The sequence below is a fragment of the Palaemon carinicauda genome, unplaced genomic scaffold (assembly GCF_036898095.1).
Source record: "Palaemon carinicauda isolate YSFRI2023 unplaced genomic scaffold, ASM3689809v2 scaffold891, whole genome shotgun sequence".
NCBI lineage: Eukaryota > Metazoa > Arthropoda > Malacostraca > Decapoda > Palaemonidae > Palaemon > Palaemon carinicauda.
The window spans coordinates 13,442-41,240 of record NW_027172194.1 but is presented as its reverse complement, the minus strand read 5'-3'; the positions used below and the strand labels follow the sequence as shown (position 1 = coordinate 41,240).

The 27,799-nt window shown below is 41.6% G+C and overlaps 1 protein-coding gene across 3 annotated transcripts; it reads right to left on the bottom strand.

Annotated features, from left to right (window-relative positions):
- Positions 1 to 164: 164 nt before the first annotated feature.
- LOC137637625 (uncharacterized) lies at positions 165 to 27,787 on the bottom strand. 3 transcript variants are annotated; one of them, XR_011043726.1, is made up of 7 exons: positions 27,207 to 27,631; positions 26,714 to 26,809; positions 17,361 to 17,444; positions 6,095 to 6,286; positions 5,381 to 5,505; positions 2,856 to 2,989; positions 165 to 421 (listed from the first exon to the last, which is right to left on the bottom strand). XR_011043726.1 is itself a non-coding variant. In XM_068369777.1 (7 exons), exons 1-4 carry the CDS (start codon positions 27,729 to 27,731, stop codon positions 6,213 to 6,215), a joined length of 318 nt encoding a protein of 105 aa, XP_068225878.1. In that variant the 5' UTR covers positions 27,732 to 27,787; the 3' UTR covers positions 165 to 421; positions 2,856 to 2,989; positions 5,381 to 5,505; positions 6,095 to 6,212. The 3 variants fall into 3 exon arrangements, 1 of the variants encoding a protein (XP_068225878.1); XR_011043725.1 differs by having other exon boundaries at positions 6,095 to 6,312; positions 27,207 to 27,627; XM_068369777.1 differs by lacking the exon at positions 17,361 to 17,444 and adding an exon at positions 27,720 to 27,787 and having other exon boundaries at positions 6,095 to 6,312; positions 27,207 to 27,316.
- Positions 27,788 to 27,799: the final 12 nt, after the last annotated feature.

Below are 27,799 nucleotides of genomic sequence, written 5' to 3'. Positions count from 1 at the left end.
ATGGAATTTGATAAGACTTATACATTTGTTCTTAGGAACAAAATTGCCTCAGTCAGATCCTCCTTCATCGATTCCCTTAGATCTGATCTGATTATTTTCAGTGCAGAAAACAGTCTTTCAACACTGACATTGCTGTCAGTGTTCTAACTACATCACGGATGATCTTCAGATAAGCTGGGATGGCTTCTTCTACTGTCACATTCATAGACAGGTCAAACTTTTCATTCAAAGCGTCAGAAAAATCTTGTTTTAATTTCATCATCTTGATACGTGGTGCATCTTCTCTTCGACGACGCTTAACGTGTTTGTTCTATTTGCTCCGAGTGGGAATCAAAGTCTGATTTTGCACCATCAGTGCATCTAGTTTCTTTTCCTTTAGAATTTTTTTTCTTATGTGCCATTTTATGTATCACTCGCTAGCCTGAAATAGAAGTCTCAGAATTAGTCCTGTAGTAAAAACGATCTATGACAACTTTCATTGCAGAAATGACTGAAGATTAATCTCACTTAGTAATTTGAAGGTTTAATTTTTCTATTTTTCATTGTAATATTAATGCAGTTGATTAAAGTTCTTTACTTTTAAAAAATTAATAATTGATATCTAGTAAATTCTAAATCACTCGTTAAAATCAAATCACAAAATTGCCTTAAAATCTAACCATATTCTTAAATATTCCCCTATGGTTTCTTGCCAAGCTCTTCAAGTTCTCTAACACTGACAGTGTCATCTATTCTTATACCTGTACTGTACTGTGAAATCCAAATGCTCTATAAACAAGAACAACCTCAAAACTAATTCATTGAAACCTAGTAAGCAGACCTATACAAAAAAAAGTCTGTGAGTTGTACTAGTGACAATTACAATCATTATTAGCTAAGGTACAATACGAGTTGGAAAAGCAGGATGCTATAAGCACAAGGGGTCCAACAGGAAAAAAATAGCACAGTGAGGAAAGGAAACAATGATATCAAACTACGAGAAGTAATGAACAATTAAGTAAAATATTTTATGAGAAGTAACAGCATTGAAATAGATCTTTCCTACATAAACTATACATACATACATATACCAAGGCACTTCCCCCAATTTTGGGGGGTAGCCGACATCAACAAAGAAACAAAAACAAAAAGGGGACCTCTACTCTCTACGTTCCTCCCAGCCTAACAAGGGACTCAACCGAGTTCGGCTGGTACTGCTAGGGGGTCACAACCCACCCTCCCACATTATCCACCACAGATGAAGCTTCATAATGCTGAATCCCCTACTGCTGCTACCTCCGCGGTCATCTAAGGCATCGGAGGCAGCAGCAGGGCCTACCGGAACTGCGTCACAATCGCTCGCCATTCATTCCTATTTCTAGCACGCTCTCTTGCCTCGCTCACATCTATCCTCCTATCACCCAGAGCTTCCTTCACTCCATCCATCAAAAAATCAATCGGAAGAGAAATAACAGAATAGTGTGCCCGAGTGTACCCTCAAGCAACAGATCATTTATTTCAAACGACAGCAATAGATTATCTTCTAATGAATGGGTAACTAACAAAGAGGCAAAAGAAAGAAAATCTTCAAGAGCAATCATCAGTACAGAATTAATATGGTGAAAATGAAGATGTTACCTGACAGAAATAAAATCATGGTAGTTTCAAGATCTTTAATACTCTCAATTTCAGACTACTATTCGAATAAAATCATACCTTATTAACCTACAAGTGATAAGCACACTGACTTCTTACAAGACCCGGAGGCAATTGATACTTCAAAATACTAATAGCAATACTGTACATCATACAATGTAAGATTCTCCCATCAGGTCACCTCTGTCAAACTTAGAGGTGATATTGTAACAGAGTTGACCAATATCAAGACATTTGTCCACTACAGACATATGCATTACAGTATAGGCAAAGTCTGAACTCAGATTGATTAAGTTTCCTCAGATATGCAAAACAAAGTAACTTATTAATACTATTATTACTAGCCAAGCTACAACCCTAGTTGGAAAAGCAAAATGCTATAAGCCCAAGGGCTCCAACAGGAAAATATAGCCCAGTGAAGAAAGGAAATAAGGCAATAAATAAACAATATAAAAAGTAATGAATAATTAAAATAAAATATTCAAAAAATATTAACATTAAAACATATTTCATAAATAAACTATAAAGAGACTTATAGCAGCCTGTTCAACATAGAAAAACTTGTTGCAAGTTTGAACTTTTGAAGTTCTACAAATTCAACTACTCAATAATGAAGATCATTCCACAACTTGGTCACAGCTGGAATAAAACTTCCTGTATACTGTGTAGTATTGAGCCTCATGATGGAGAAGGCCTAACTATTAGAATTAACTGCTTGCCTAGTATTATGCAGTACTAGAGGTAATTCCAGCTAACTAAACAGATCAAGGATGAAATAGCACTGATACTTTCCATTAAAGCCAATCTCATAGTCCTTAATAATTATCAGATGCTGGACTGAAGTGAAAGACTAGTGAAGAATAGTGATATGAAAAGGATAGATGAATGAAATATAAGGACAGAAGTCACTATTTACCCATGAAAAGTTTGAGAGAAACAATAGCCTTCTTTTCATTTGTCATCGGAGTAATTCCAGTGCCAGTTCTGATATGAATTCTGTAATATTATCATTAATAGCTAAGCTACAACCCTAATTTGAAAAGTAAGATGTTACCAAGGGCTCCAACAGGGAAAACAACCCAGTGAGGAAAGGAAATAAGCTATATATGAGAATAGTAAAACAAAAATTCTTAAAATCAATAAATGTTAAAATAATCTATCATATATATATCACTGAAGAGAAAATACTGCCAATGATCAATTCAGAAAGCCTATTTTACCTTAGTTAACACTGCTTGACGTTCCACAACAGAATGATCATTCTTAAGCCAAGGCATTGGTGGAAGGTAGTGTGCCAAACCTCTTATAGATTCTTGTAGATTTTAGTGTCAAAGCAAATATCGATGTTTGATATCTGAAAGTATAAACAATTTTATACAAAACTAGTAATTGAAAGAAATTAAAAAAAAAAAAAGTCAAACTGAATATTAAAATCGCTTCAACAAATTTAGCATCATTAATGAAATACTACCACAAGAGGTAGTTTTTTTAGCATGTGTCAAAGTAGTCCTTTCTCTCCTGTTTTGATTAAAATTATACAATTTTACTAGAACATTTTATCTTAAAGTACTTAGTGAAGCTTTCTCAATTCCTACATTTTGCTTTCTATTCAGAATTGATCCAAGCTACCAAAAATTATATCAAACTATAATCATCTTTTTAATCTACTGTAGTTTAATTTATAAAAAAAACTTCTCAGAGTAATTCTAAAAGCAAATAAAACTAGCACTCTGGAAATAACCAATTCACTGAATTATGTCTAAAAATTCTGAGCAGCAGAACTACCAAGCATGGAATATCTATTGATTAAATTATTGATATTTAGGATAATATAAAAACTAACAACAGGCAGAAATTAAACAATTTTGTCATCCATGGAGGTTCAGAAATAGTAAATATATTGACAAGAGGACATTAATGAAAAGGAAAAAAAATATATTGACACAATCAAATATTTTTGCAGGCACATTTCAGATTCCTTTTTGGTGAAGGAAAATCTTATCAACGAACTATAGTCCATTTCTTTAAGCGAGGCAGATTTGCACCAAGTCACAGCGGTGCCCTTTTAGCTCATTAAAGTTTCCTGATCGCTGATTGGTTGGACGAGATAATTCTAACCAATCAGCGATCAGGAAACTTTTCCGAGCTAAAAGGGCACCACTGTGAATTGGTGCAAATCTGCCTCGCTAAAAGAAATGGACTATAGGACAACTGTAATATCATTCCTCTCTTACTGAACCCTATCATTACTATTATTATTACTTGCTAAGCTACAACCCTAGTTGGATAATCAAGATGCTAACTTATAAGCCCAAGGGCTCCGATAGGGAAAATAGCCCAGTGCGGGAAAGAAATAAGGAAATAAATAAACTACAAGAGTAGTAATTAACAACTAACATAAAATATTCTAAGAACAGTATCAACATCAAAATAGATCTTTCATATATAAACTATGAAAACTTAAAAAAAAAAAAAAAGGGGGAAGAGAAATAAGACAGAATAGTGTGCCCGATTGTACCCTCAAGCAAGAGAACTCTAACCCAAGACAGTGGAAGACCATGGTACATAGGCTACGGCACTACTCAAGAATAGAGAACAAAAGTTTGATTTTGGGGTGTTGTTCTCCTAGAAGAGATGCTTACCATAGCTAAAGAGTCTCTTCTATCCTTATCAAGGGGAAAGTAGCCACTGAACAATTACAGTGCAGTAGTTAACCCCTTGAGCAAAGAAGAATAGTTTTAAAAAATTTCTAGAAAGCCTAAAGGCTTAATTACTAGTTCTAATTATTACCAAGATTGAATTCAAAATAAAAAACTTTCCATATAAAAAATTATAAAAATTAGCTACTGAAGAACAGTGACTTTCAGAAGGTCCTCAAAGACATCTGGTGATACAAACAAATCCAAAATACATACATACATATACCAAGGCACTTCCCCCAATTCTGGGGGGTAGCTGACATCAAACAAATGAAACAAAAACAAAAAAGGGGACCTCTACTCTCTACGTTCCTCCCAGCCTGACAAGGGACTCAACCGAGTTCGGCTGGTACTGCTAGGGTGCCACAGCCCACCCTCCCCCGTTATCTGCCTAGACATTATAATAAACTGCCAACTGAAATGAAGGACCTAAAGGGAGCAATTGAATTTAAGAAGAAACTAAAGACATTACTTTTCACAAGATCATATGATTTGGAAGATGCTACAATAAAAAAATTGTATAAGTTATAATGAAAATGTTTCGTTAGATGATTGATATGGACCCGCCCGAGAAGTAGTTCACTCGACTTCAGTGGAGGGTTGGATTTAAACCCAAAATAAGTAAACACGTAAGATGAAGCTTCATAATGCTGCTGCTACCTCCGCGGTCATCTAAGGCACCGGAGGAAGCAGCAGGGCCTACCGGAACTGCCTCACAATCGCTCGCCATTCATTCCTATTTCTAGCACGCTCTCTTGCCTCTCTCACATCCATCCTCAAAACCAAAATGAAATCATAAAATCTCAGTTATTGTATCAAAACCTCATAATGAAGTACTGTAATCAAACAATATGTAATTCAATACAGTAAGCAAGACGACATGTGACTATTTGTTGACCTTTGCTGCTGAAAATTGTCGGCACGCAAGTTAAATGACGCTTACCCTAGGCCCTAATTTAAAAATTTGACTCGCATACAGTTTTTAGGAACCTATTAAGTTTTAAGTCGAGGACTTAGTGTCAAAACGGCTGTTGATGAGAACTTACCAATACAGGGTCAGTGGCAGTAGTGAGAAATAAGACTTCTTGAGCTCTGTCCTTGTTGTTAGCTGCAACAGTCGTCATAGACCTCTAACTTGCGCTGTACTCTTGTTCCTCCCTTACACACCATCCTGTAATACAATAGAAAAGGAATTAAGCTATCCAAGCATTATAATTTTTATCTGGTTATTATTATTATTATTATTATTATTATTATTATTAGCTAAGCTACAACCCTAGTTGGAAAAGCAAGATGCTATAAGCCCAAGGGCTCCAACAGGGTAAACTAGCCCAGTGAGGAAAGGATATAAGGAAATAAATAATAAACAATATGAGAAGTAATGAACAATTAAAATAAAATATTTTAAAAATAACAACATTTAAACAAATTTCATATGTAAACTATAAAAAGAGACATATATCAACCTGTTCAACATAAAAACATTTGATGCAAGTTTGAACGTTTACCGATTCAACTACTTGACTAGGAAGATCATTCCACAATTTGGTTACGTCACTTTAAGCAAAAAGCAAACTCTTCTCAAAGACCTATAACACCTATACTGTTCTTTGTCCCCTATTGCCCCTCATCAAACCACAATAAAATAAGAACTCATCCCATTCTCAACACAATATACTCATTCAAAAAACTTTAGATTGAAGGGATTTCCCTCCTGTAAATAAGGCTTTGTTATAAAACGAATGATTGAGGAAACTCACCTAAGAGAAAGGGTCAGTGAGAGTAATGACAATCAGATTTCTTGAGGTCCATCCTTCTAGTCGTTTCTTGTATATGCCGAAAAACATCAGCCCTTGCGTCAGATGTATGCTGAATCGTCTACCTGAGACCGCTGCCAGTTTCACTCCTGCTGCTGAGCTTGCTCCAGAGCCTAGTCCCACGAGATGATGAGACTGGAGAATGCAAAGATGAAATATCACTGGAAGGAGAAAGGATTAATGAGGTAGAATCATTTTAAGTATTTAGGAACTATGATCTCCAATACAGGGTCTTTAGTATTACAATTCTTCTGTCTAGTCTTCATTTTGGGGCGATGGCAAACTCCCGTCAAAGATTTATGACAACTGTATTTTCATTTCTCTCTCCTTTAATCATAACAACAAAAGGAACTTAACCTAATCAAAATACAATATACAAAAAGAGCCCTGGAATGTTCAGAAACTTTCTAAGAAGCGGAATGACTGAAAACCAGTTTATCAAGTTTGGAGTTTAAAGAAAACTCTTGATTCTGTTGCATATAATTTTGATGTCATCAAAATGGCCACTTTACCATAAATATTTCAATAGAAATTCCTTATTTTTTGTCAAATTTCAATTATTTAAACCATTGTAAAGGGAATTTCATATACATAAAAAATGGTCTAAACATTTTTTTTTGTATAATGAAGTGTTTTTGAAATAAAAAGCTTTAAAAGTACATTTATACGATTTGTTAAGTTTAAACAATATACATCATGATATCACTTTTAAATAAAAAACAAAATAATTATTCCTCTTATAATAAAGCTTCTTTTTTTGTGCCAGAATTGAATTGTGAATGAAGGATATTCTGATAGAAGGAAAAGGGAACATTTGGATGATGCAAGTGTACCCTCATGAGAAAAGAAATAATCAATTTAAATGTTAATTCATGTTTACTATGTCAGTCTTAAACAAAAGGAACTTAAGTTGAAAATTCAAAATGTGCTGGAAAACTTGTTGGCAGTATAAAGATTCGAAGTGACTCTGATAGTGATAATTATACGCATGTTTCGCAATATCTGAAAGACAATTCTATGGAAGACTTACTAAAGAACAATGTAAAAAGGAAACTTTCTAGGTTTGGAGTTTGACTGGCCTGACATTTCCGTATCTACGCTATTCGAAGCATCTAAGTATTATTGCTTTTCATATCGCTTCATTCGTACAGTTTTGGACCGTTGATTATATTTACTACTTTGTCGAAGCATCCAAGTATTAACTTTTCATTTTGCTTCCTTCGTACAGTTTTGTACCAGTAATTATAATCATTTATTCTTACCCAACTTTCTTGCAATAAAAAAATGTACAGTACTTACAAAAAAATGCTAGAAAAATTCCATTACAGAAAAAATTATAATAAAGTAAATGAAGAGATGATAACAGTATTCTCTCAGATTTTCAATAAAAGACCCACAACCATATCCACAATTCACTCAAAACTTCTGAGTATGACTTGTATCTTTGGTAACCTTAAACTAGAAACCATCCATTACATACAGTTTCTACATCATCAGTAGGTAAAAAGCTGTATGATGCTCTGAACCAGGGAACTAATACAGAATAGAAACTTTAATTAAATGGATGTATTGACCTAAGAGACTGCCATGCCTGATTTCGCATACCACAAGGAGTGTTTAAGCAGAAATGTCGGCAATGTAATTAGAAAAACAAAAAACAGCTGAGGATTTGCCAAGAATGAGAGAATCTGGTAATCAGGTAGAATTTATTGATTTATAGTTGGAAGCTTTACTCTCAGGGAAAGTTGTCATAATGATGGACGCATAGAAATGTTACCAGGGAATTTGTCATTTTAAATGTGTCGGAGACCAATACGATTTCCAGAAAGTCCTTAATAGTTGTGTGGAAAATACACAAACGGTATTGAACGAGAAAAGAGACCTCATGGTACTGCACCAGTGCAACTCAAAATTATGAACAGCATCGGCATCACAGATGTGACTGAAAAAAAGTTGCTACCTCACTCTCATCATCACCTACGCTTATTGACGCAAAGGGCCTCTGTTAGATCTTGCATGTTCTCTATCTTGCACTTTTAATTCAATACTTCTCCATTCCCCGCTATTTCACGGTTCAATGTCCTTAGTCATGTAGGCTTGGGTCTTCCAACTCTTCTAGTGCTTTGTGGAGCCCAGTTAAATATTTGGTGAACTAATCTCTCATACCAAAGATGAATTATCATCTTATATTTCTCAAAAAGTCATCCATCATGCAAAAGAGAGAAATATAAACCTTATGGTAGCATGGCATAAAGAAGTAACTTCTGTCCATTGTGACCTAGTTCTTAAAAGTACACAAGAAGAAGCTGATACAAAAATGGTTCTTCATGAAGTAAATGCTACAGGAAGAGGTGCTAACAAGCTGTCTTCGCTCCAGACACTGTTATTGTGGTACTTTCTGCAAGACAATGACCAAAACTACCATTTCTGCCATTCTTAAAGACAAATTTTAGAATTGAAATCTCCATTGCTATTTTCATCATTGAGCACTTTGAAAGTATCTACATTACCTACAATTCACGGTCATTCAAGCTGTGACACAACAGCTGCCTTGGTCGGCAAGGCCAAACTCTTACTGAAGGCATTTAATATATGGAAACTAATTAAGCCTTGGAAGCATTGGCAACACTTGGAACAAGTGAAGAAATCTCTGATGGAGTTCAAGATTAACTTGAAATATTTTGTCAAATCTACAAAAAAATGGTCAAGTATAGATAAACTAGAAAGAACTTCAATGATATATGTTTTCAAAGAAACAAATACCCCGGGAAAGGCTACTGCACATAAAGGGGTGGTGTACCTGTACTTAGGAAAATAAATTATCAGGTCATGATATGGACTAAGGTTAGAGGCAAAACGAACACTCCCATCGCCCCTTGGTCATGGACGGGACATAATTAATGGACACTGCCAAGTTGTCTGTTATTTACTTCATTCTCCTAATAATATCCTTAGTTTTTAATCCCCCTTGCAAATGCTTAGCAAATGATTTACCAAATGCAGATGTGTGTGTGTGTTTGAAGGGAATGAGGAACTTTGTAACAATAATATCAAATTTACCCCTGAAACAGTACAGTGAAAATGATTTTAAAGACACTGCATAGGAAATATTTCTACCTCTTTTCATTTACTTTATTGCTTAGCAACAGATTGGTGAATTACTTTTTAATATTTCAATTTGTATAAAAAATGTTTGATTCTCACTGATATTCTAGCTGTTAATTTTTAAATATTTATTATGCAATTAGTTACAAAAAATCATAAGAATTAACATTAATATATTTAGTGCTTTTGAAAAAAAGTGTCTTATGTTCAACATGTATAACTGGCTTCATCAGGGGAATCTTAAAAGCATATGCCACAATGATCAGTGCTTATGCTCTGACTCTTGATGCTGAAGACATTGCAAATCTTTCTCTGCTGACCTTGATAGAATACTTACATTATTCCCTAACCATGACAAAGCATTCCTCATTGGTGACTTTAACACCAGAGTTAACAGACTTTCATTAATGGAGAAATGCAATCGGTAGGCATGGAGTGGGTAAGATCAATACAAATGGACCCTTCTCCTATCCAAGTGTTAAGAATTCAACCTATGCATTGCAAATACTATCTTCAGGCAAAGGAACAAATATAAGATTACCTGAAAACATCCAAGACACTTACTAGGTTATATCACTGAAAGAACCTGTGACCGTAAAGATGTAATGATCACAAGAGTTGCCCCTTTCTCAGACTGCTGGACTGACCATCCTCTTGTCTACTAAGTGATAAAAGTCCCATCCATATACCAAGGCACTTCCCCCAATTTTAGGGGTAGCCGACATGAAACAAATGAAAAAAAGGGGGACCTTTCTTCTCTACGCTCCTCCAAGACTGACGAGTGACTCAACCGAGTTCGGCTGGTACTGCTAGGGTGCAACAGCCCACCCTACCCCGTTATCCACCATAGATGAAGTTTCATAAGCTGAATCCCCTACTGCTGCTACCTCCGCGGTCATCCAAGGCAACCGGAGGAAGCAGCAGGGCCTACCGGAACTACGTCACAATCGCTCGTCCTTCATTTCTATTTCTAGCACGCTTTCTTGCCTCTCTCACATCTATCCTCCTATCACCCAGAGCTTTCTTCACTCCATCCATCCACCCAAACCTTGGCCTTCCTCTTGTACTTCTCCCATCAACTCTTACATTCACCACCTTCTTTAGCAGACAGATAAAAATAAGTCTTGAAAAGACTGTCAGGAACGGACGGATGCAGAAGAGAACCAGATTTAAGACTGAACATCTATATGACTCCTCTATAAAACAATCACATTAGAATGGCCTTAGCAATAATCTACCAGATGAATATCCCCAGATATTAGAGGACACTGGGAGAGACTCAAGAGAATTACCGTCAGGTATCACGGGGTTCTAACCCCTGGAATGACTATCCTAAGATATCGTGTATAATCAGGGACGTATCCGTAGATAACCATAGATATCTGCAAACCTAACAGACTTAACCAAGTGAGGAGACTTTTAACGAGGGTTAAGCACCCATCTGCTAATTAGCAGGGTGGGGGGTGGGAGTAGTAGCTACCCTGCTCACTCACACACCTGGGCTGTTAACCTACATTGCTTGGAGGTAGGACTTCAAGAAGGACAGGTACTGGCTGGCCAATTTATATAAATAGCTAAAGGTTTGTGTCACTAGGAAAAACACAAATTACTTCCAAATTGTCATTTATTCCGTCACTAAATAACAAACCAAAGCTATCTATATGGGATGACTTACCCTTGAGAAAGGTGGAAGTCTGTGCCAATTGGCTTTTTGGCTTTGACCCGGGGTTTTCCCCTTTATGTGTTCTGCACATAATTGGCGGAAACCCTACACCTCACTAAAACCGTACTATGCATGGTCTGCGGCCTACAAAAGCTGTGTGCTCGTGATACTAGCAATGAGACTGTCTTGCTAAGAGTTCTTCCGAGCCCTTGGAATCTTCAGAGGGTTACCAAGACATTACCTAATACCCCATCGTTAGGGTATGGGGACGCAACAAGTATTGAAACAATAAGAGGTTACACTAGGGAAAATGGTTTACCTGCAGATAGTTGAGGTCAGCTTTGCAGAGGATCCTGGGTGCTGATGCCCCAAGAGAGAGAAAGATCAAGAAAAGAAAGAGCCAGTCATTCTTAAACATTCATCCCAGACTAATCCCATATAACCTTCGCCTTCAAACCCTCTGCTGATTATCCATCAAGGAGCATAAGGTGTTTAATCCACTTGTAGTGCAGCCACCACGGGACCAATGGAAAAAAAGTTTCCATGTTCCTGTGTGTGGAATAATGAGTTAGGACAGGTCAAATCTGGCGGGCAAGCGGCATGTGTGCCATCTACGGGTACAAAAGGTAAACAGGGAAATAAACAGATTCACGAGGGAAGTCTCAGCTACCGGAACTGTTATACTACAATAATCTTAGGAATATTATCTTGATCTAATATGAGGCACTCATCTGAGCTCCTTATAACTGGTTTTAAGAAGCCAATAATGTTGAAACGTGATGCCATCCCCAGGGCCAGGGGAATGGCGGTGTATATTAGGACCGAGTACCCTGCTTCTCATAAGTCCTGCTATCAATGTGGATGTCATGAGATTCAGGTAATAAAAGTTTGTGGCAGGCATAACAACTTTTATTTGTGTTCGATCTACCGGAATCCAGACATAGATGATTCTATCTTCGATTGTCTTCTTACCATTATGGCTAAGATACAAGAAGATGATAGAAAGGCTTCTTTTGTCTTTGTTGGTGATTTTAATGCCCACCATAGGGAGTGGTTAAGTTCTATCTCTCCTACCGATCGCCATGGCTTAAGAGCTTTAGACTTTGCCTCTGAATCAGGCTGTGAGCAAATCATAAATGAAGCTACTCACAGGTCTGGTAATTGCTTGGACCTCGTATACACTGACTCCCCTGGCGTTATAACTAGTAAGGTTGGTTCTCCAGTCGGGACATCTGATCATGCCTTGATTTCATTATTAGTGAAGACTGAGCAGCCTGTCCCTGATATATCATATTCTTGTAAAATTTATATGAAATCCCAAGCAGACTGGAATGGGATTTTACATGATCTTTTGTGCCTGAATTGGTCACAATTATATAATAGTGTAGATCCTGTTGTCCCTTTGAATGAGAATCTAGTCAACATAATTGATAGGCGTATCCCTTCTCGTGTGCTAAGGTACCGAGTGAAGGACAAACCGTGGTTCAATGATGATTGTAGACGTGCTTATTTGGAGAAACAGGAGGCCTATCATCTTTGGAAGGGGAACAGATCAGATTTGACCTGGAACAACTATACTCAGCTTCGAGCTTTTGCTCAGAGAGTTTATGCCTCAACTGAAAAGGAGTACAATTTAACCATAAAAGAAACACTTTCTGGTACAACTCAGGAACATAAATGGTGGTCTACCCTTAAATCTGCACTCTTTGGTGTAGATGCAACAGTTCCCCCTTTACTTAAACCAGATGGCTCAGTCACTCACTGTCCAAAGGAAAAGGCAACCCTTTTGGCTGATGTTTTTGACAGTAAACAGAGTAATGAAAAACTTGAACTTCCTCATTCCTGTTTTCCTGAGGCTAAACTAACTAGTTTAGCTTTTCGATCTCGTGAGATTAAAGCTCTGTTGATGGACCTTGATGCTTATGGAGGTGTAGACCCAAATGGTATTTTTCCTTTGTTTTTTATAAAGACAGCAGATTTCTTAGCTCCAAAGTTATCTGTTATTTTACGCAAGTTAGCAAGAAGAGGAGCTTTTAGCACTAGTTGGAGAATTGGTAATGTTACTCCTTTATGTAAATGTGTTTGTGGTAGCTCAAGTCCCACTGATTACCGCCCAATTTCCATAACTCCCATATTATCTAAAGTTTTTGAACGTCTTCTGGCAAAACGTCTTAATAGGTTTGCTGAAGGTAATCATCTACTCCCTAGTTTGCAATTTGGTTTTCGTAAAGGCCTTGGAGCATGTGATGCCCTTCTTACAATCTCCAATGCTGTACAGAAATCCCTTGATTGTGGTCGGGAAGTTCGTATGATTGGCCTTGATTTTAGTGCTGCCTTTGACCGTGTTAATCATGAGGCCCTTGTTTTCAAACTGAAACAGTTGGGAGTGGGTGGGTTGTTTCTTAGCATTATTATTGATTTTTTAAGTAATAGATCTCAAAGAGTTGTTGTTGATGGGCACCATAGTGATTATAGGAATGTGATATCCGGTGTTCCACAGGGTAGTGTTCTTGGCCCATTACTTTTCATACTATATACACATGACATGTGGTTTGGCCTAGAAAACAAGCTTGTTGCATATGCAGATGATGCTACTCTCTTTGCATCAATTCCATCCCCTGAATGTAGATCTAGGGTGGTGAATCCCTTAATAGAGATTTAGCTAGAATTAGTGCATGGTGCAAATTATGGGGTATGAAGTTGAATCCTAACAAAACTCAAAGTATGATTGTAAGTAGGTCAAGGACGGTGGCTCCTCAACATCCGGATCTCAGTATTGATAATGTTTCTTTAAATATGTATGACTCTTTCAAAATTTTAGGTGTGATTCTCGACAGTAAATTTACTTTTGAGAAACATATAAGGTCTCTGTCTTCTTCAATTGCACAAAATATAGGCTTATTGAGAAAGTCTTTCAAGATTTTCGGTGATCAATCTATTCTGAAGAAGTGTTTTAATTCTTTCATTCTACCTTGTTTTGAGTATTGTTCTCCTGTTTGGTCTTCAGCTGCTGATTCTCATCTTAATTTGTTGGACAGAAACTTACGGTCTATTAAATTTCTTATTCCTGATCTAGATATTAATCTCTGGCACCGTCGTTCAATTAGTTCATTATGCATGTTGCATAAGATTTTTCATAACTCTGACCATCATTTACATTCAGATCTCCCTGGACAATTCTATCCTGTTCGTAATACTAGGCAGACAGTTAATTCTAATAGCCAGGCCTTCTCCATCACGAGACTCAATACTACGCAGTACTCTAGATGTTTTATTCCAGCTGTTACCAAGTTGTGGAATGATCTTCCTAATCGGGTGGTTGAATCAGTAGAACTTCAAAAGTTCAAAGTTGGAGCAAATGCTTTTTTGTTGACCAGGCGGACATGAGTCTTTTTATAGTTTATTTATGACATATTTGTTTTTGATGCTGTTAATAGTTTATATATGACATGTCTGTTTTGACGTTGTTACTGTTTTTAGAATGATTTATTGTTAATTTGTTCTCTTCATTTATTTATTTCCTTATTTCCTTTCCTCACTGGGCTATTTTTCCCTGTTGGAGCCCCTGGGCTTATAGCATCTTGCTTTTCCAACTAGGGTTGTAGCTTGGATAGTAATAATAATAATAATAATAATAATTTGTAAGTAAAGTATAAGACGGTGCATCATTATTATGAGCCCAGAGGGGGCATTATGTTTTATTTATATTGCGGGCTACATAGCAGTCAGATGAGATTCACACCTTTGGATAGGCCAATCAGGGGTGCATTTTACAGTTCTCCCAATGAGTAATTTCATGCAGGTCTGGTAGTAAATATAAGCACGCATCACAGTGTACATACATAGATTAATATATATGACAGTGCATATCCCATATCCATGCAGGCCACAGGAAGGTCATATCCATATGTATGTATATGTATGTAGCAGGATGGCCTATCACAGGTATGGTAGCCTATTTTATTTTATAACCATTACAAGTGTGTAATTTCGTACATTTATTTTTCCAGCTTCAAACATTCGTTGCATGTACCTCAAATAAAGTCATCAAATGCACGAATGTCTTATTGACCATGTTTGAAGACATATTGTAGACAAGAACGCAGGACATACAGACATGGCCACGTCATTGAGGTGTGAGGCTCCTGGGTGCACGGAGGTGAAGCGGACGGATGATATGCCAATGTGCATAGCACTGATGCAATTACATCAGAAAAACAAGCATGACGAAAACTCGTCACGCCAGAAACCCCCCAAAATTAACCGCCCATTACTGAAACAAGGCGTCTGTGAAGATGACTGGGCCGCTTTTACAAGGCGATGGGAAATGTTTCACGATGGAACGTCTTTGGCACCTAACCAGACAACAGCTCACCTGCTCGCATGTTGTGAACCAGAACTTGAAGCCGCCACATTCAGAGAGGACTCCGCCATCGCAACAAAGACCGAGGTGGACGTACTAGCAGTAATAAAACGTCTAGCAGTACTGAGTGTGGCCTTAAGCGTATGGAGGACAACACTACTACAAACCACTCACACCCCAAGTGAACATGTAAGGCAATATGTGGCAAGGTTACACGGGGTGGCCAATGTGTGTCAATGGACCGTCACCAACACCTGCAAGTCCAACACCTGCACAGAGACGATTACATGCGACTACACAGAGGAGATTGTGAAGTTGATCCTGGTAAATGGCCTCGCAGATGAAGAAATCAAAAGAGATGTGTTGGGAACCCCAGAGGTCGATAACAAGCCACTAAGCGAAACGGTAACACTCACTGACAGGCAGGAAACAGCTAGCCGGGCCATGTTAAGTGCAAACCCATCAGTATCAGCCAGCGGGTACAGGAAACCAGCGAAAATGACAACGAACACACGCCCCCTCAACCACATCGAAAAAGAGCGACGAACAAGACACCTCAAGACATCAGTTTCGTTGCCAAAGCGGACGCCTCACTCCAAAGTTCGGAAAAGTGAGAGGCAAAGTAAAGGAGTTCAAGTCATGCCTAGTATGCTGGAGGGAAAATGTCCAACGGCAATAGAAGCCGCAGCAATTATCGGCAGGTACTGAAGCAGGGGCGTTATTCTGTCGCACGCAAGAAGAGGACACAGAAGTGGAAAACAACAAAGTATACGCGTCAGGGATGAACTCCTCAAACGAACTTTTACCTCACCCAATGCTACCCATCCGCATATCGGTGAACCCTGCTGCTTACAACAAAAACATGACGAACAAATCCTCATCCCTTATGGCGGCCGCGGACTCCGGGGCTCAGACGTGCCTGATGGGGCTGCCAGTCTTACTGGAGATAGGTCTACACCAGCGACACCTCAAGCCAGCTAACAGACGCATCTTCGCAGTCAACAACCAGGAAATCAATGTGTTCGGCTCCATACACCTCAAACTGTCAGGCAAGAATGAGCAAGGAGCGCACATCACAACAACTGCCACGGTGCGTGTCACAGACACCGTCAACAAGTTTTACATCAGCCGAGCAGCTATGACGAAGCATGGCATCATTGACCATGATTTCCCCAGGATTGGTGCCACAGGCAGGGTCGCAGTATGCCTATACGGAAGGAAGTCCCACAGCAACAACTCGCTCGCAGAGTGCGGATGCCCAAGTCACACTCAACCTCCCCGGCAACCAGCCAACCAGCCGTTCAAACCGTCAGCACAGTTCACCGAAAAAATGAAAGCGTGGCTACTGGAACGATATGCATCGTCAACCTTCAACACGTATCCACACCAGCCACTGCCAACAATGACCGGACCCATGGAAATACGAATCATCGACCCTCACGTGGAACCAACGGTGACAAAGAGACCCCCAAACATACCGGTACACTGGCAAAAAGAGGCAGCGGCCCAACTGGAAAGAGACGTAGCACTGGGTGTGATTGAACCCGTACCACCCAACACATCAGTGACCTGGCTTCACAACATGGTTTTCACACAAAAACCAGATGGCCCACCACGCCGCACTATGGACTCACAGCCCCTAAATCGATATTGCGTTCGAGAAACACATCACTGAGCGGCTTTCATCTGTCCCCTCTGTAAGAGAATGTAAGCAAAATAAATTGACTAAGGACCCATGTCCAATTCTTTTTGATATGCCTAATTTTAATACTAAATCAGAACACACACTAATGAGGTAATACACTATAGCTTACAGTATACTGATACAAGACACCCCAACCCAAACATTCAAAGCAAATTCATTTGAAATTCAGTTCCGTACCTAGTGCAATGTTCACGTTTTGTTGCACCTAGAACACGTTTGTCGTATACATTAGACTATCACAGAAACATTGAACTTTGCAATGTCAAACCTCCATTAACATAAAAACATACACCTTTTAAAATATAATTCATTCAAGTCAGCACAATCTAGGAACAAACTACTGTCAATACACATCTTAAGAATACCATTTCACCTTGGTTAGAGCAGCTTCAAGTTCCACTTCAGTGCAGTGTTGGAAGGCAGCTTCATGATAGAAAAATTTCAACTTGTTTGATATCTGAAAGTATGAGTCATTTTAAACAAAACTAATGGTTGAATTTACAAGTCAAACACAAAATGAACTTTTGGTTTGCTTCGATGAATTTAAAAGCCCTCATGAAATACTAACGAGAGGCAAGGTCTCTTGAAAATGACAAAGCATAAACGAGCACTTCTCTCTCCCCTCTTTTGATTAGAATTATACAAATGTTATCACTATTTTTTTTATCTGAAGTTTTTTAAATAAAGCTTTCTATTTAGAACTGGTCAAAGATTCAACAATTTCAATTACCAAAAATGAATTCATTACTACAAAAAATTATAAATCTACGTTCAAATTTATGGAAACTTCTACAGCAGAGTAAATCTATAGGTATTAAAAAAAAAATTAGGTGAAGGCATGACGGTAGAACTTACGGTCTATTAAGTTTCTTATCCCTGATATGACAAATTTGGAAATAATTTGTATTTTTCCTAACGATGCAAACCTTTAGCCGTTTGTTAGGGGTACTGTATTACTTTCGGCGAAGCTGAAAGGACAAGCTAACAGAAAGACACGCCCTGGAAGGGATGACATCTTCAGGAAAGGCTCGCGAACGAGACCTCCATGGTGTGTCATGATCCGGGGTATATTGAGGAGAAGGTGAGCAGTGAGATAGCGATCGGAGATCTGGCAAACGCTGGTGTGCTGGAGAGCGTTGACGCGCTAGAGAACGCTGGTGCGTTGGCGAGCCACTGGAGCATGATCTCGACGGTGCCTAGCATCAGGAACGGAGACGGCAAGGAGGATGATGAGTCGTAGAAGATCAGCGCGTAGGATGAACTAGAACAGGGATGTGTCCTTTGCAATGATGAACATCCACCAAAGGGGATCATGCGTGAGCCACAGGAGAGTCCAAGGCCGAAGTCTCCGAGGACTATCGGCAGAGTCGTCGGAAGAAGGTCCAGGAGCAGGTGAAAGTCGAGGGCCAGATGACGACGGACAAGGAGGCTCCTCTGCGGAGGAAGGCTGCGTTGATGAAGCCGAAGAGCCAAAGAGGCATCTCTTCACCAGAGGTGAAAGCGCACTTCTAAGGCGATGATGCCCTCTGAGGTCATTGAATCAGCAAGCTGACCTTCAGCAGCAGCAATCCTCCGAAGAGGCGTCTCTATGAGTGGCCCCTCTTGCAAAGAGAGGTGATCACTTCGAAAGAGAGATTTGCCTTGGAATTTACTCCATCCCCAACAGTAGAGGCGACTCAGCAAGGGGGGAGCATAGTCTTGGCTAAGAAACAGCAACCGAAGTCGGTGTCGAAGTGAAGGGAAGTTCTCCCTTGGAAGGGAGGACAACCCAACACCTGGGGAGGAAAACTCTCCCTCGGAATGGAAGTATTCCAACCCCTGGAGGCTGACCTCCGGGCAGCGCTCTATGCTTCCCATCAACAAGCCTTGTTCAAGTTGAAAATCTGCAATGAGCGTAGCATGAGGAAATGTAGCCGAAGCTAGTTCCACGAAGATGGAGTGCTGATCAGGAGCTGCCACGGTCGTAGAAGAACAGGAAAGTGACGGCAGATCCCCAAGGCGCGACCAGAACCGCTCTACTTCGTCAGCTCTCTTAGTCGGACGAAGAAGAATGGCATCGCTAACTGAGGAAAATAAAATAAATTATGTAAGATAAAACTCCCTCGGGAAAGGCATTTAGTGAGCAGGCGGGAAAGGTGTCCACCGAGAGAACAGACACAAAATAAGAACTACGCACTCCCTTCCCAGGCCGACATTGATGGGAAAAGGATAGCGGCAGCGAAAAAACTGTAATAAAACAAGAATTACAATTAAATAATTCAGGTAAAAATATTCACTAATCGGAAGAGCCACTGGACCCTCTGGCGGGAAGGGTTCCCCGCGGAGAAGCTAGAAAGGTAAACAACAAACAATTATAATTTCACATAATTAATGAAGAAACCAATCAGAAGCACAACCTAACCTGCAAACGGGAAAGGTGCTCCGCCCTGCAGAGTATACTGTCGGAAGCCATTGAGAGGTGAACGGCGATGACCTTGAGAAAGAGTAAGACAGATGTCAAGCTCTGAAAAGGCCGCACTCCCTTCCCTCAGTAGATTCCACGCAGAGGGGAAGGCGATGACAACAGCTGAACGATGACGATTCCCCTGCGGTGTCGGCCGAGTCACACGGAAGACTATCCGCCAACGGGATGACGGATAGTCAAGGGGGGAAGGTCGAAAGGGAAGGTTCTCCGTCCTTACTACGTTGTCACACACACAGCTTAAACACTTTAAAGAAAACAACCGGTCTCCACCCGAGCCAAAAGCAAAGTGAGCTCAATCACTGGTGTGTGAGTGGGAAGGGTAGCGAGCTAACTCACCTAACCCCCACTAACTATCGGGATGGGTGGTTAACCATTGCTAAATTTTAATGGCTATCCTTTCAGCTTCGCCAAAAGTAATACCTGCAATAAATAACTAAAGTTTGTATTGTTAGGAAAAATACAAAATATCTCAGAATTCATCATTTTCAGCTTCATCTCATTATTATTATTATAATAATAATTATAAGAATAGAAATAATAACACTGTGAAAATATTGCCAAAGGAATTTGATCGGCGACTAGCTGAAGTACTTTTTAGGATGCGAGCGCGTGCGCTCGCAAAAACAAAACATACATACCCCCACTGGTTTGCCTACCCCTCTTGTGGGCGGGGCTTGCTATCGTTCACAAGCAGTAATAAGAAGCTGACGACATTCATCTGGCTGCCTTGTGGACGGGGCTTGCTATCGTTCGTAAATGTAAGCAGAAGCTACAACTGTTCCCTTGGGACTAAAGGCTTGAAATAATAACCTTGTAAGGGTATACAGTACATCACAAGTCCGTTGTGCGATTGCTCCGAAGAGCTCTCCATTTCGTTGGGCAAAAAGGCCCAAGAAAATAACCCTGAAGGATTATGTTTCAAAACTCGGTGTCTAACGAGAAGTCGTCGTGTCCTGGGGCATACTGATACATGCGGCTGACTCCAGCCATCGATAGTAAATCGTATTTGTGGCAATAACCTTGGGGTTTTGTTTTGGTGGGAGCGCATGCGCCACTAGAATTCATTTCAGCCTTTTATACAGTTTCAATAAACACCTGTAGTTGTGTAAAACTTCTCCTCAGGGAAGAAAGTTACCCATAATAAGCAGTCTCGCATGAAGGATTTGTTGTCCCAGAATGCAGAGAACACAAACACTAGGCAGATTCGTATAGGCTTGCTAGCAAACATGGTGAGAATCAGCGAGCGGTGGCGAGCGTCCGCAAGCGCAGGCGATTGTCCGCAAACGCTGACAAGCGCTCGTGAACGGCATCTGATACTATCGAACGCTGGTGAACGTTCACAAAACACTGGTAAGCGCTCGCAAACGCCAGCGAGAATTAGTGAATGAGAATTTGAAAAATGTCAGCATTGAATCTTACCTTCACTGCTAGAGACAGTAGTGTACACTACAGTAGCACTGGCGAGGAGGGTTTCACAAACCCGCCATTGTCAATAAGGCGAGACGAGGGTCTCCCAAATTTACCATGGGTACTAAGACGAGATGGGGATCTCGCATGAGGCAATAGGCTCGCAAACTGCCATGGGAGCTAAGGCGAGGCAAGGTCTCACAAACCCTCGTCTCCGGTACTAAGGCGCTGAGGTTCGTATAAATTTACCAGCGAACGTGGTGAAAATGAGCGAATGGTGGCAAGAACTCGCGAACGCCATCTGATACTAGCGAACTCAACTCCACATACCCCAACGCCACTAATAGACTCATTACAGCACAAATAATTTTGCGTTCTGGCATTTCCAAATGCAGTTTTGCCATGGCAATTAGCTACTTCAGCAAATTGGAATTCCTACTCCGTTAGTGGACTAAATACGGCTCACTACCGAGTTTCGGAGTGTGAGGTCAGATGACAGATTCAGACGTCTACCGTAACTCGCCCCTCGCAACCGAAGGGCATGGCACGACATTCACACAAGTAACGCAAATGGCTCCACAAATGTCGATGGGACAGAAGTTACAGCTCCCACCATTCACACCGGACGCAGCAACGGTATGGTTTCAGCGTGCTGAGTCAAACTTCAGGTTGGCAAACATCATCGATGAAATAATTAAATCGGACATGGTGATGTTAATGCTAACACCAGACGCATTTAGGAGGAGTTCCCCTGGCTGAAACAGAGGCCGGGACCCATGAGGTACAGCGACCTGAAGAAGAAACTGATGGACATCTACGACCTCCCGGTACCCCTGAGGGCCCAGAGAGCCCTCGACCTGATGACAATGCCCCTCGGCGACATACGTCCCTCAGCAGCCTGGGACGAACTGATGGACATCCTCCTGCTGAACGAGCTCGGCTGCGATGGGCGTCCCAAGGGGATAAGCCTGTCAAGGTAGATCTACGTGCGTTGCCTTCCCAAAAGCATCAGCGCCCAGTTGGAGGGTGCCGAGGGCCTGGACGTTCCATCGTTGGTCGCGAAGGCCGACAAACTCCACCTGGCAGCCGAGACTGCTAGATACGCGCCACCACCTCTGTCAACGCCGTCACGGAGGTGCCAGACAAAGTAGGGGTCAACGCGATCCACAGCGGGAGACCCCAATACTGTACTCCTGCCCACGGCTTCTGCTGCATGGACAGTAGCAGCAACGCCAGCAGTGCCCCCAGCAGGAGCAACAGCAACAACAAGAGGACCACTACCACAAGGGCTTTACTTTACCAGATGGTGCTACTTCCACCAAGTCTGGAGGAAAGGGGAGAAAACGAGTCCAACAGTGCACTCATCTAAAAAATCTAGGTGGGCGACCACGCCTACAAGCAACCGTGGAGCAGGCGAGGCCCGATCACACGGGCTTCTACATCCTCGACGTAATCTCAGGAAAAAGGTTCTTAGTGAGTACCTGCGCTACGGTGTCAACATTCCCACCTTCAAAGAATGGCCAAGGCCTCCAATCAGACGAAAGGGCCACCCTGGTTGTCACGAACAGCAGCCCCATAACCTAATACGGGATAAGGACACTGAAGATATCAATCATAGGCCCGGAATTACAGCTGGCCTTTCCTGATCACAGATGTCAAGGTGCCCCTCCTGGGCGCCGACTTCCTCGCTCACCACGGACTGCTGGTAGACATGCGTCGCAAACGACTAGTCGAGCAAGGGACCTACCAGTCCCACCACCTCTCCAGCAGGACCAGCCTTCCCAAATGTGCTCAGTCACGCCCCATGAATACAGCTGCCTGTCGCAGGAATTCCCGGAGGTCTTCAAACCCGAGCTCCACCAACTGAAGGGGTTCCCTGCCAAGCATGGAATATTCCACCATATCTCAACGACGGGTCCCCAAACCCACTGATGGTTTAGAAGCCTCCCTCCGCAGAAGATACAGGACGCCAAGCATACCTTCCAGGAGACAGAGCGCATAGGAATCTGCAAAAAGGCGATTATAGACGCCTAAATCTGGCCACGACACTTGACCACTTACCGTTGCCAAACATGCAGGATCTCACCGGGGCCCTCCACGGGGCCACTATTTTCTCCGAGATGGATCTCAAAGTCTTATTATAAGGTCACCATTTAGTACGACGACATCCCAGAGATGGCCATCATCACCCCCACCCCATTCGGGTCCTACGTCTTTTCCTACTCGACGTTCAGCCTGAGAAACGAGGGACAGCATCTTGGGGGACGTTCTATTCTGTACCGTCTACGTCGATGGCATCCTCATGTTCTTTAAGATGCGGGAGGAACACCTGGGGCACGTGAGGACGGTTCTGAAGCACCAGTAGGAGAGTGGCCTCGTGGTACGCTTCGACATATGCATGTTCGGGGCTGAGAAGGTGGAGTTCCTGGGACGCGAACTATCAAAAAAGGGGCATGCATCCTGTGACGTCGAAGGTGGAGTCCATAAACCAATTCTCCACGCTGACCTCCGTGAAGTCCCTTCAAGAATTCATCGGCATGACGAACTACTACAAGAAGTTCTTACCCAATGTCGCCAGTTTGATGAAACCTCTTCTCAACGTCCTGAAGGGGAAACCAAAAAAGCTACAGTGGGGTCCCTCTCAACAAGTACTCTTCCAGCAAACAAAAACTGCCCTCTACATGGCCACAACCATGGTGTACCAAGACCACGGGTCACCCGAGGTTAACTACGGACGCCAGTACGTTGGATGCGGCACCATCCTAAAGCAGGTGATCAGCAACGTGCCCCAACCATTCACCTTCTTCAGCAGGATGTTAAAACCATCCGAGACTCGCTACAGCACTTTCAAACGCAAGCTTCTGGCAGTGTACCTCGCCATAAGGGACTTGAAATACCTGCTGGGGGAGCTTCATTCATCATCCAGACAGACCACCAGCCTCTGGTCCACGCCTTCAATAGCCCAGGAACGACATCTGGCGGCCATCTCTGAGTTCGGCTGCACTATTAGCTATGTCCCGGTGGGAAAAAACCCTGTGGCCGATGCTCTGTCAAGAATCAGCATCAACTCCATCCTCATCGGGGTGGACTACGAGGAAATCAGCCCAGGAACAAATAGGCGACTCCACCACAGCAGACGCGAGGTCCTCCTCGACCTCCTTTCGATGGCAGGACGTCAAGTTACATCCCAACGGCCCCACTCTGCTCTGCGATATCAGCACAGGCCGCCCTTGACCTTTCATCCCACCGATGAGATAAAGGCTGGTATTCAACGTCATCCACGGTCTCTCACACCCCTCATCGAGGACTACCACCAAAGTTCGTGTGGCTGGGGATCAGGAGGGACTCATACGAGTCGGCAGGTGCATGTACGGCGTGTCAAACCAGCAAGGTCAGCCGTCACACCGAGTCAGGAGTCGGCAGTTTCCCTCAACCTAAGTGACGGGTTCGACATATCCACGTCGACATTGTGACGCCTTCACCACCCTCGGGTGACGCCAGGTACTTCCTCACATCACCAAGCCTGGGGATGCATGGTCCACCCAACAGCAACGATACTTGGCGCCCATCTCCGACTTCGGCTGCACTATTAGCTACGTCCCGGGGGGAAAAAACACTGTGGCTGACGCTTTGTCATGAATCAGCATCAACTCCATCCATAGTCAGCAGTTTCCGTCAACCCAGGCGACGGTTCGGACATATCCACGGCAACATTGTGGGGCCTTTACCACCCTCCGGCAACGCCAAGTACCTCCTCACAATGATCGACCGTCCAATGAGGTGGCCAGAGGCAACTCCCATGACCAAAGCATCGACTGACACCTACACCCAGGAACTTCTCTCCGGATGGGTCAGCCATTTTGGGATCCCGGACAACATGAAAACCGACAGCGGACCCACTTCCATATCGAACCTGTGGTTATCCCTCACTCGCCTGATGGGGACCAACCTGCACAGCACGATTGCCTAAAACCACACAGCCAACGGCATGGTCGAAAGAGGCCATTGGTTCCTGAAAGCGGCCTTAATGGCTCGATGCACAGACGAGAATTGGGTTGAGCAACTTCCCTGGCTCCTCCTCGGTCTTCGAACGGCTGCGAAAGCAAACGGTGATGCCTCTTCGGCAGAAAAAGTCTATGGGGAAACGCTCATGGCCCCTGGCTAGTTTTTCCCCTTCAATCCAGACACCGAAGACGTCAACCTCGCCCAGTTTTGTGAAAGCGCAGGAAAATTCACGCCTTGCCACAAAACGTATGTAGACAGGACAAAGCAATTTAGACCTGCCTCGCTGGACACCTGCCCCTACGTCTTCGTCAGACAGGACGGTCACTAGCTCCCACTCTCACGTCCTTATAATGGGCCCTATCATGTGCTGGAGAGGACGAAGAAGGCATTTAAGGTCATGGTCCACGAAACAGAAGACTGGCTGACTGTGGACAGATTAAGCCCTGCTCGTTCACAAAGCGATGTCGACGTGTACGAGCAGCAAGGGCGGCGCCCACGAGTACTTCCCCAGAACAAACAAATAGAAGACGCAAGAAGTCCGACCAGACGCAGTTCCAAGAAACTACAACCAGCAGTCAAACCCCCTGTTTCTCCTCAACGGGGCTGCATCCTGAGACTGCGTATCGAGAATAACGGCCCTCCAGTCATAGTGTTTCGATGAAGGGGATGCCTGCAACCCCCGTCTTGCTACAGCGACTAATATGTATATTTTACCCATTTATTTCTTTTCATACAATCATTAAAATGATCCCCTTTTAATAACTGTCTTGGGGAGGTAAGTAGTTGCAAAGACAACATGTAGGACGTTGTAGCACACTTTTCAGCATTGTAAATACAGTATTCTCTGTAAATACCCTGTATATATTGATTATGCATTTAGGCGCGAAATCATTTGCCCTTCATTTTTATGTGTGATTCATTATTATATGTACAGTAAAGTGTGGGCTTTTATATTAATCATAACGTCAGTGTTAGAAAACACAAATGCCTGTTCGCAGTCGGTCAGTCACCTGCCCAGCAGGGTGCTACTTTGCTGTCCGCACAGGTCAATGTCCTCTGCCCATCTCAGGAATAAAGCATCACTCGGCTATGGTCAGTCTCTCGTACCTCACAACCTTCCTTGCACAGGGAACCCGTGAGAACCAATGAAGGCAGCTCAAAACAAATGGGCATTTTATTAAGCATTAGGCCAGTTACTTTTAACCGAAAACCGGTTAAAAAGGTTGGCGAGAGAGAAAGACTACGTATTTACCGAGCTGAAATAGAAAGTGATGGTTAGTCGCTAGTGCTGGTGTGAGCGCTAACTAGAGGCGGGTTGTTACACCCTGACAAAAAAGCTTTATCGGCTGGTTTCAGCATCGCCGAAATAATACTCCAAAGTAAAGAGCGGACGGTTTGTATTTTGCACAGGAACAAAACCAGTTTCAGGAGTTAAGCTGTTTGAGAAGCAAACACTAGGTTGAGATTTAGTCTTAGGGGAAGCTAAGGGTACGGTGGCCTACACGGGTGTGATACACTTCCCACGGGTTGGGAAGTAAGCAAGGATCAGCTCGTGGGGTCACGATGGAAACCTTAGGTTAGGAGGTGCCCTCGCGTTGTTTCCATTTCAAAACAATTCCCACAATCATAAAACCTCTAAAATATTGGTTTTTTCCCTTTACATTTCCATCAGAAACATAAATTACTTGAAAATATACCAATAACTCTTCTTATTTATTTATTAGGAATATTGTATTGGAGCCTTTGTACAACAACGGCCAGTTCCTTCAGTGAGCATAAAATATGGACACCCACTAAACTAAACTTCGCCCCCCCTAACCTAACCTACGAGACGTATGCTTACCACTTACCTAATAGGGGGCTGATGCCCCCCCTGCGACACCCTTACATTACAGTATACTTCAGTCTTCATTTTACAGGTGGCCGTTATTATACATACACCCCAGCTGAAACAAAGATAAAAGAATTAAAGCTTTTTTTTTTTTTGACAAAAAATTTGTAAATTTATGCATTCTATTTAGTAGAATAAAAGAACGATATATTGACATAAAACATCAAATTTTAAACTGTTACTATATAGAACTTTTTTTTTATAATACTGGAAATCATATAGAGAATTAACAGTACTGTACAGGCTATTTGAATTAAGAGTACAGTCATTGTTAACAGACGCCTTTTATTTCTGTATATTGATTTTCACATTTTTCATTTATAAATAACTCCAATTTTAATCTTTAAGTGTAAATAAATATAAATATGGCTAGAATATTGTTCCATATGATTAAAAAACAATAAAAATAATCAAAATATCATTAAAAGAAGTAAAATAATGATATAATATACTTGGCCAATCCTAGGGTACACATGACTTTACAGACGTCCTTCAGGACAAGTTGCCTCAATATGGCCAGGGTTGTCTTTGGCCAATAGTCCTGGATCCATCCTCCCACAGGCTAGAATATTGTCCTAAATGATTAAAAACAATAAAAACAACCAAAATAACAAACAAAACAAGTAAAACAATGCCTTAATCTACAAGTTGCCTCAATATGGCCAGGGTTGTCTAGGGCCAATAGTCATGGATCCATCCTCCCACGGGCTAGAATATTGTCCCAAATGATTAAAAAACAATAAAAACAACTAAAATAGCAAACAAAACACGTAAAAACACTGCCCTAAAACACAGACAATCCTAGGGTACACATGACCGTAAAAGCATATTTCTTTACCAGCAATGCTAGGCCTAAAAAAAGACAATTTTTAAGCCTAATATATAATGTTGGGGGTAATTATTTTAATCATTAAGCCATTATTATTCTATTATATCATATGAGTACAAAATTATTCCAAATTTACCTTTAATTTCATATATATAAGACGAAAAACTTCACTGAGTCTCGGCTCTTCATTCCTTGGACCTTCAAATGTTTGTTTAC